Below are 11,230 nucleotides of genomic sequence, written 5' to 3' on the forward strand. Positions count from 1 at the left end.
AATTCTACCAAAGTATCCATTCAGTTCTATCAGTATACTGATTTTATTCAATGAGACTTGGCCATGATTAGACTGAATAACCTTTCTAATAACTTAAGTTTTCGGACTCTAAATAAACACGTAGAAATGATATCGATTTCTACATTTAGCTTATGATCAAACTTAAATCAATCATAAAGGACTTCTGTACCATAAATAAAACAGTAAATTGAAATATATCTCCCAGAATGAAAAATAAACATATTACAGGGGCGTGTTCACGTAAACCTTCAAAGATCTAGGAGTTCCGCTATATTGGGTCCCAAAAATATTCTCCCAAGGATACAGGCCTTTTCTATCTTTAAACCCTTTGAAACTCATCCCCTTGTCATTACTTTCAATTGAGGGTCCCCTTACTGGCTGTGCCTTTGGCACTATAGTGTAGCGTTTCCATAAAGACAGAGGGCAGTTTTCTCAAAAACTGAACCCCCTCACCCCAAGAAAATCCTGGCTATGCCCTCATATTGCATGGTTCTAGAAAATCCTGGCTATGCCCTCATATTGCATGGTTCTAAAAATGTCTAGCCATGGACAACAATTCATTTTGTATCAAACCAGTTTTTGGACCCACAATTTCACTTAGATTCCTACCAGCCAACACAGAATGAATTTTATGAGGGCATAAAATATTTTCTTCTATTTCTCGAAGGCGCTTCAACACAGCTGCTGTTAGCTTCATAAAACATACAAATTGGTTGTTCAATACTGATCAATCACATACAAATTATATAAATATACATGTATAAACATATATTCTATCGATATGACAAATTGATACGTGATACGGCTTGACACTAGTTTGACTTTGAATTGTACTCACAGTGGAAAATAATGGCTCAAGAATGTATCCCAACTACTTTGACGAAAAATGGAATCTGCAGAAGTGAGGAAATCTCTTTCCATGAGAGCAAAATGAAGGCACTGAACTCCACTATACATTAAATGGAGGCCCTTATAAACTTGTATTTTTCAGTTACTAAGACAGCTGTGCTCTCATTACGCTTCGCTAATGTTGATGTACATTTTTTGCAGTATAGTTTTCAAAAACAAAATACACTCGGTATACAACTCATTCTGATTAGCTCGTGAGCCTAAACAGCATTAGCTGTACTGCCAGAAGAGAATGTATGATTGCTTAATTGCTAGAATTTCATAATCGAATATGCTTAATCAGGCCATTACAATGTTAGACCAGTGTCGGAGAAATAGATCTATCAATCCATATACTACTTTATACTATTTTAAATTTACCTTCTGTGATGAAGAGAATATGGCATTTTAAAAATTAATTATTGCAGTACTACATTGCACAGGCTCAGCCACCAAAGACCTTACTACGTGGTGTAACTTTTGTCTAGATTCTATCCCACAATCATATATCTTTAAATCAAATTGTTCATGCCACGTGTCGAACCCTGATTTTTTTCCACGACGACAGGAAATGAGAGTACTTCAATCACGTAGCAGAAAGTATACATCAAGACTCTCTAATGTTGTAGTGGGGATTGTAGGTCAATGATCTGACTTCATGACTAATTAACAAGTTTTACAGGAGTCACGATCATTCACAGAACAAAGGATGCAAATATGAAATCGCATATAGCTGAATTATTGCATGGAGAACAGTAATTCAAATATTGTCATTAAGAAATTAGGAGTTATGATTTGTAACTTGATAATGAAGCATAAAAATCAGCCACTCGATATGAAGTGAATCACCTTCATAATAGCAGTGTAAAAAAATACCACTTGATTCGTATATTTGCTGGTGGTGTCTTGAGGGGAATGCTCCTGGAGGCAATGAATGTTGGAGGCAAAATACCCCAGAACAAATAGCGATACAAACCATAATTGTAAGAATCAGGTAGCTTTATATATTCCGGAAATTCCCTCAAATGTTATAGTAAATTAATAGGCAATTAACATCGCTGACCCCAGTCACAAAAAAGGCAATGAAAGCGAAAAGTCATAGCAAGGATAATCATGAAAGTTCAATCAATCAATGTTGGAAAAAGATACCTATTACTATCCATTTCGTCAATGACTCTTTTAGACAGCAATATAATGTGATGATGCCATACGTAGAAAAATAACGAAAATAGACATATCTCTGGAGGGAAACTACGTAACCTCATTCAGACAAGCTAATTTCAAGAGAAAGGACTTGGAAAATTGATTGCTTTAATCATGCTGCAGGAGCAATTCAGCATAATCTAGCCCTGATATTGTAGCATGTTCAGTATCAATGAGATGATTTTACCATCAGCATTCAGTAACTCTCAATTACCATGCAAATGTTGTTTGGGTGCAAATACCTGTCAAGGACATACAGGACATTATCGCATATAAAGATGAAGGGCATTAACTGCTATTAACACAATCTTGAGAGATTTTACAAAGCAATAACGATACCACCGGAAAGGACCAAATGAACATGAAGTGCATCTAGTTGGTGGCGGCAGGTGAATGGAGAGGGAGGGTCCTTCGGGCAAATTAGGGTTATTTGGTACTACAACGTATCAGGAAATGACTCAGCGCAAGGTCGCTTCCGGGATAACGGCTTCATTTTATGTGAGATGTGATAATAATTCATGAACTTTATCAGCCCGAATGGCTCGGAATAAATCAAGCCTCAGATTTCTATTTTGTATATAGAAAAGGTCCTGTTCCATCGATGAGTACATCGGTTACAAGATAACACAGCTTTACAAGCATCTTGTCTTCAACATCTCCCATCCTTCACAGTGCGGTTATTTCTACTATCTGATAACTTCTCTGGTAAAAAATATATTCAATTCGTGTTATGTATTCTCCCACACGACAAGTTAACTAGTAAACTCTATGTATGAACATTGAGATATGGTGATCTACTGTATCCATTAGTATCACAATATGTGAAAGCGTCGCTTCCCAAGAGCTAATCATAAGAATAAGTCCTTTGTGGAAAACATTGCTTAAATATGCAAAACAGAAAAATATTAATTGCTTATCAAATATTGCTGACTACCGTGACTGAAATATTAGCTTTTCAGGATTAATATTAGTATATCATACCAGCCTTTCCTTTACATTGATACATACCTTGTGTACTGATAGCTTCATATCCCAACAAACAACTCACGAAAGAGTAATACCTCCTGAATCAGAGCTCAAATTTAGCACGAAATCTGATGCATGAGCAATTTCTCAGATCAATAGTTCATCTCGGCAAACGTTAACTATGCAAAGCCACGCACAGAGCGTAGCACAAGCAGCACCAGCCAGAGCAGCAGTAGCGGCAGCAGCAGCAGCCGTAGTTATAGCACCAAGAGAGATATGAACAGGAGAAATATCCCTTCCCACTGCAGCCCTTTCCTACCCTGTTTCTATCAGCAAGCTACGCGTGGAACAACTGTGTGATACGTGCGATGGCTTCTTCGCATGCCGATGGTATTTTGGTATCGTGTGAAATGATTAGTGCAAGAATATGTCTATATCACTCTCCCCAATTGCCAGAGAAAGTATTCAGCAATGAAATAGTAATAATTATGCTGTATGAATTCAATATTCATAGACCGCAGATAAATACTAGATAGTCAGTGAGAAAAATAGTTGATAAACATCCAAATACCAATTTGAAATTGCAATTCAAATCCTAGGGATAAAAACGGTTTCAAATTTTCTATTCTGTACTGAACCTTAATCAAAATTTAACGTGCAGCTTTTCTGTTTTCATCAGTGCAGTGAGTGTGGTCCCCTGATCAAAACCGGTTTAAGATGTTCTTCTATCCCTTCAAGATGAATTACCCAGCAAATGTTTGAACTGCGTGTTATTTTAATTAGAACACGTCAAGAAACAGACCGTGTACCATGAGAATAAGAATGCTCATAAAAATGATTTCTTTTGGTTGAAAAACTCGTATATCATGAACCAGGAGCTTTAGTAAGGTCAAGGGCAAAACTGTAATTTGATGATAGATGTAATATTCTAACATGCTACAGTGGTGGTTTGGACTTGTGTAAAAGTGTGAATATCTCCATAGACACATATAATTCATTACAACAATTAATGGAATTAATTTCCATCAATACATGACTGAACTCATGCCTAACTTTACCACTGTAAATGTATCTACTCTGATCATGTAGAGAACTTAAAAATGGACAATTATGGAACCTGCCAACTATCACATAATTATATTACTAAATCACATAATCATTTTGATGATTAGCCAACATGCTGCAAATCAGATTTTATAGAGTGGTTTATTGACCTAGGTCATAAAAGATGATCTATTTGATAAGTATATGTATGTACTGACATGGTTCAAATTAAACTACGTTGTGAATTAATTCTGAAAAGATACTTTCATCCAAAAAATTGTTAATGGCTGCCTTGTCAGTACCAGATGACAAACTGTTTCAATGGTCTTTGAGGGAGACACTGAAAGCAGCTTGATGACTTCCAGTCAAGCTACGGAAGTCGGAAATTTTATCGAAGCACAATATTTTGAAGAATAAACATGGATTTATGGTTAAATCTAACATATGTAGAGAATATCTGAGAACATTTTTTCTGGAATTAACTTTTTAAGCGTCAAATAGGGATTGGTCGCAGGTGGTTCGGATCAAACTATCGATATGATATATCCATGTATCATATCGATCTGGATGTTGAAACAGCTGTAAACTACTACCAACTATAAATTAAACATCTGCCCAGTAACCCGGCGAGCATGCTATAAAATATTATTCTGTATAACAATTCCCTTGCTGCCTTTGGAGTAACAGAACAATCACTCGAATGTTGCTGTAACAAGTCAGGTTATTGAAACACATACGCCATCTGCTGTACTGGTATGAAACTTCATTGAAACATTACGCGCTGCCATCTATACTGATTCTAACGATACAACTGCAACCGCGACAAATGGAGCAAAATACTTGCATGCAGAAATACACAACTGTCTCGCTCAAACACGATACACGTATAACAGCGAAATAGCAAGTATCAATAAATGAAAAGAAAAACATGACAATAAACATACCTGTCATCATCTGTGAGTCCGGCACTTTTTTGCATACACTCCTGCACGGCTTGCATTCCTTCTCTGAATCGTTGCTGCATTCTTCTAGCGTATAACGTCGCGCCTCCTTCACTCATATAACCGCTGAAATCATCGCTGGTCATGTGATTGCTTTTCAGAATGTCACCATCCGACATGTAGCCAGATATGTCAAAACTCTCAGCATCCGAACCATAGTCAGTGCTTTCAATCATGCTACTCGTGCAATTATTTGGTCCCGTGCGTTTCAAAGAGAAATACTTCGAGCTGTCAGGCATCATCGGCCGATGGTAGCCGAGTCGACTAGTCGAGCCGTACCCGCCGGACAGCGGTCCCGGGTATTGCTTATTCGACGCTATCGACCGCAGATAACCAGTGTACGGAGACGACCGTAGAATAGGTTGCATAGGTTTAATATCCATAACTTCGGGACTCCCTTCATCTTGAACGGTGACGGTTTCAGTCCGACCTTCGGCATCGAAGGTAGTTTCCATTTTTTCTTTGTTTTTGGATGCCGTATTCTTGCGATACTTATTGGCAGCGCCACCGACCTCGGTATCGGTCGTCGTACTATCGGTTTTACTCGCGTTTGTGTCCGATTTCGGATCTGCTTCGTCGCAGCTGGTTGGTTTATAGATTACGCTCTCTGTCGACGATACGCTCTTCTCACTCGACGACGGTTGACTCGTACTGTCCGTGGAAGAACTCGTACTACTCTGATTGTTACGTGAATCTTTGTTCGATGATGATATTGATGAAGAGGAGGATGACGATTCTTTTGATTTTGATGGTGCCTTTTGCGTTGACGATGATGAAGATTTGGATGTTGAAGAGGACCTTGTACTTTTAGCAGCATTGTTACTATTGTTCGGTATACTCGAGGTTCGTTCTGGTTTCGTGGGAGACTGTTTCTTCTGATTACTACTCGTCGAACGTTTTTCAGATTTTTCACTTTTAAGTGAGCCATAGTTACTGCTGCTAGGCGATTGTATACGCTCGCCATTTTTCAGCGAGCCATAATGCGCGCTATTTCCACTTGGACTCGGTGATTTTGTGCGATCGCCATTTTTCAGCGAACCATAGTGGCTATTACCAGATGGCGAATTTAACCGATCGCTCGATTTTAATGAACCGTAATGACTGCTGCCACCTGGTGACTGTACTCGTTCATTGCTGTTTTTCAATGAACCGTAGTGTAGACTGCTGCCACCTGGTGACTGCACTCGTTCGTTACTGTTCTTTAATGAACCGTACTGGCTACCGCTGGGTGACTGAACTTTGTCGCCGGATCGCAATGAGCCGTAATGCCCACTACCTCCTCCATTTGACCGCACTGAATTGTATTGATCAGCGCCGTTAGTATTAGCATATCTCTGTTGAGAAGTTGATGAATACTGCTGTTCATTGTTTGGCGAATTTGAAATCCGTGAATACTGATCGTTATTGATGCTGCCTGCACGACGGTCATGCGAATTGCTGCTATATTTCGAACCACTCGTACCAGATTTGCCGATATCGCCGCCGAGCCCAGCTTTATAATTCCGTGAATTCAACCCAGTAGTGTAGGTTTCATTCTGGCTACTCGATGAAATGCTATTGTTCAATCGCGAGTCGCTAGTCTGCTTTGAACTAGCCCGCATTTCGCCACTATTACGTCGACTGTCCGTACCACTAGATTTAGTAGATGGTCCAGTTTTACTACTATACTGACTAGATGCTGATTTAAGATCGCGATGCGAACCCGACGAACGTAGTTTCTCATCTTTGATCTTCGAGACAGATTTGGAAGTAGTCCCTTGAATCGAGTTCGTCTGGATGGGATTTGCCTTTGTCATACCAACAGGCATTGGCACAGATGTATTCGGTGAATTGAGACCTGTTGAAGCAGCTACACTGGACTGAGTGGAAGCAACTGCCGCTGTTTTAGCGACAGCAATTTTTGATGTTTTCTTACTCAAATTTGGACTATTTTGTCCACTTTTAATCTCATTTTTCTCGGTTTTAATACTTGACGTCCCTGACCCTCGCCGACTCAGGGTAGGAGATGATTTGTTATGACCACTTTTAGCTGCAGTCTGCGATATAGCCGCAGGTGTAGGTTGAACAATGCGGCCAGCAGTCGGGGGTGGTGTACTTCGTTTTGACATTCCATCTTTGTCAGCTGCCTTCGAAGGCTTCGGAGAACCTTCACGTTTTGACGAAGTTAGAGCTCCCCGTAGCGTCTTTTTCAGTGATTTACTCGATTGTTTCGGGCTTCCGGCTGAAGCTTGGTGTACCATGCTCGTTTCATTGGCACTTGCGTTACGATTAACTGAACCTGTCGATGCACGCGATTCGGAACAATCATTTTCAACCGGTTTGGAAGCAGTTTGTTTCGAGGAGCTGCCTTTCGGCGAACTGCCGCTGCTGCCTTTTGCAGCAGCTTTGTCTTTGGAATTGAAAAACTTAAATTTGTCCAACATGGAGTTTTTGTTCGCGGGCACACTTTTACTCGAATAATTTGACACGCTAGAGCCTGCCGTTTGGTAACCGCTGGTTACCGTGCTTTTACTCGTCCCTGATGCAGCCGAACTCGCTGAACTGGTACTCGTCGAATTCACTATTCGGTGTCCGTGACGATCGGATAAGGAATGACTGCGACCAACATTAAGCGCCCTGCCACCAGGGGTTGGAATGCCTGAGGTGCTGCTCGGGGATGTCGAACGTGACGAACTCGTTTCACGTCCAGAGCTGGCGTTGTTATTTCGGCTCCCTGGAAAGACAAAAATCACATGAAAAATTAAGTTACTTAGTCGAACTAATCAAAATATTCTGAAAATAATATTCATAATTACATTTAAACATCAATTTCTAATAAAACATTTTGTTTGTTCTATTTATAATCAAGCACTACCATAGGAGGCAGGTTTGGAATAATGAGAATGAACAGCTGATGAAAAGTAGATGCTAGCATCTCTCCAACCGTGTCGGAACCTGTTGAGCTTTGACTGTAGAAAACAACTAAATGGAATGAATAAGCTATCTGGCAACATGAAAACAAGACTCCAGAAACTTGGGGGGAAAAAGCATTTCTGGAATAGCATTTCCTGCACATGTTGAAAAAAATCATGACAATACTCTTCTAAACTTACGTTGTAGTTTTGAATATGTCTTCATTGTGATTTCATATTATTTAGAATCCAAAGAAATATTTCAACGAAAATAGTATATCCCGCCATAATAATCAGGAATACCAGCCATTGTGTAAGATTTCTTCGATTAAAAACATAGTAAGCAGATCTAATTACGACTATGAAATAGACAAGGACTTATGGACGATCTTGAATTGTTTAATGATAGCCTATGGTTCAAAGTTTTTCAGCCATTACATTCCCGACCTCCTACCTGATCAAATACCCAGCAGTGCTTAATAGTCTATCATTGTTGATCAGTTAATAAGATTAAGTTCGCTTAAATGTATATCAAAGTGAACTCTTCACCCTAAACACTATTTAAGTAAAAGTAAACAAAATTGAGAAAAACATGACATCAACATTATTACAATCTCGATAGCTGTCAATCCGTATGAAATGAAGTCAGAACAAGGTAAACGTTTTGTTGCAGTAATCAAACTTGATGTTTTGATAACTCCATAGTTTAAGGGCGGAGAAAGGATTTGATTCAGTCACAAATAAAGTGAGTCAGTTATTGAGAAATGTATTGTCACAGATGGTGTTTCATGCGTAATGAACTATTGATTTCAACTAGAAGACATCATTTCTAATGCGCTGACACCCATAAAATGATCTCGAAAAGAACCGATACTTTCTAAAATAGAGCCAAGATTTGACGGACAGCTCCGATCAAACACCAAGTCTTATAATGGCTAATCATTGATAAGATTTCTGATATTGGATTGACGTTTCTGGCAGCAACAAGTCTGACAACCAGCGGGTTAGTTAAAGGTTACAATATCCCTCATGTCAACGTGACGAAAGACATTTATATATATATATATATATATATATATATATAAATATATACTTTACTGATAAGCCTATATCATTTACTCTTTGTACATATATACTATGTTACAGGGAAATTAATTAATCTCCCAACAAAGTTGATAAGAAATGTCAGCTTTGATATCAATCACCTACCTCGAACTTTATCAAATGGCAATATCAATTTCATTAAATTTGAAAGATGAAAGAAACCTAAAGGTTCGCCGAGATCCATGTTTGGTACGCAGATGCAAAACGGCTCATAATGTATCCCACTACTCTTTTCTACACTTATTCTAGTATCTGAATTTCAATAGAACACGCTTATTTACCTTGACATAGTTAGACTCATGGAAAAAGTGTCAGTTTGACCTAAACAATAGTAAAAACTTTAAGTATAATACCCCGGACAAACTGCCTTTGAATATTATTTTTAAAACTATTAGTACCACATGCGTGGCCACAATCCATCCTTTCATAAGGCTTCCCAGCTATTGAAATATAGCTGCCACTATGTCAATAACAACGGGCTCAAATCAATCCGAATATCCGAATATCCGGAAGGGCGGTGTCTGATTGAATTTCTATAGCTGGTCAAATTACCAGACTAGACTTAACAGGGGATGAACTATTATATCGATGCTGTATCTATAGCCAATAGAGCTGAATCAGTGTAAATACAGACAAAATAGATGAGTTGAAAAATATGTGAATACATGTACAATATAGGAATGAGTATATATAAATTTTACCTTCTATTATCTTGAACGACACCATGTTGATCAAATATACACTCCTTAATTATTATGAATTCGCAAAGAACTTTATAATGTCACAAATACAACGGAACTACTTTCCATAATCCATAAGGTTTTAACAACTCTCTTCATCTATTAACGATTGTCAATGTGCGATATAAAAGTGAACTCAGTCAGCGGTTACATATACATAAGTAGATTTCCGCGACGCCAAAATATTCAACAACACCGGATGAAGTACTTATTTCCCGAAAATAATCAATCCATATATGGTACTTGTAATTTCATCCGCAACAAATACGAACTACAACGAATATATGTCAAATCTAGTAGATCAAACTAATTGACATTCGCAGGTAAAACGAAGAACACTTTCGCCGTTCTTCAGATTCTTGAGCCGAATGACAATACAAGCAGTACAGGAGACTCAACGATGAAGTAGTCTTAATGAATGATAATGATATGTACGATAACTGTCACATCCGAAACTCCAAATAAAACGAGAGTAACCGCAGAACTGCTGCCCTCTCATGCGTTGGTTTGAGAGAGTGAGGAGGAGTAGAATATTTACTTCAATTGATATAAGTCACCGTTCTGACATCAGCATGTTTCCCATCTCTCTCTCTATGTGCGCGCGTGTATGTGTGTGAGTGTATGTACACAGTATGCTGCGCTATGAGTAACGATTTCATAAGTTCAACCCACGTATAACTCATTCCTCCACGTGAAGTCCGATCCAATCCAATCGATCCAATTATTAATTTTCAACAGTTAGATAAAAGTTCACTTTCGAAATATATTATGTACGATGTTCGAAAATCATCCGAGACGAATCCATCAGAGAAAATGAATCTTCGAATGATCCAAAAATCAGATGCACTGACGTTTCATTCATTCGATGAACTTTTTCAAATGTTTTGGTGGTTGGTCCTTCAAATAGTCAATTGCTCAATTGAAATAGCATTAATGCGCTGAACAGTTGACTATAATTGACAATTCCTGAATAGCGGTATCTCTCCAAATCAGCACTTGTATTCGAAATATCGACATGTCAATTTAAAATCAGAAACCAGAAGCTAATTACTAGACTCAATCGACTCATTAACGTTACTAGAATGATTTAATATTTTATGATGATTCGTATCATTCTCCACGCAACAAGTCTGGCATCACTACACGAAACGCTACCACTCAGCCGATACAGAATCTGCAGCTAAATTTCACGATTAAACAAATTGATCTAATTTCACATTCCTGTTAATTTACGATGCCTAACATTCCAAATGAATAGTTGTCATTTTTCGCTGATAAACAACTGCCATTTGGGAGACTAACATCTATATATATATATATATATATATATATATATATATATATATATATATATATATATATATATATATAT

General features: G+C 38.2%; 1 protein-coding gene across 4 annotated transcripts in view; it reads right to left on the reverse strand.

The window, feature by feature from the left end:
* The window catches only part of LOC141913823 (uncharacterized), a 59,946-nt gene that overhangs the window by 17,491 nt on the left and 31,225 nt on the right, over window positions 1-11,230 (reverse strand). For all 4 annotated transcript variants that reach the window (XM_074805009.1, XM_074805003.1, XM_074804997.1 and 1 more), the window contains exon 7: window positions 5,067-7,836. In XM_074805009.1, coding sequence (XP_074661110.1) covers window positions 5,067-7,836 — 2,770 coding nt within the window. The remainder of the gene's footprint in view (window positions 1-5,066; window positions 7,837-11,230) is intronic.

The sequence above is a fragment of the Tubulanus polymorphus genome, chromosome 1 (genome assembly GCF_964204645.1).
Source record: "Tubulanus polymorphus chromosome 1, tnTubPoly1.2, whole genome shotgun sequence".
NCBI lineage: Eukaryota > Metazoa > Nemertea > Palaeonemertea > Tubulaniformes > Tubulanidae > Tubulanus > Tubulanus polymorphus.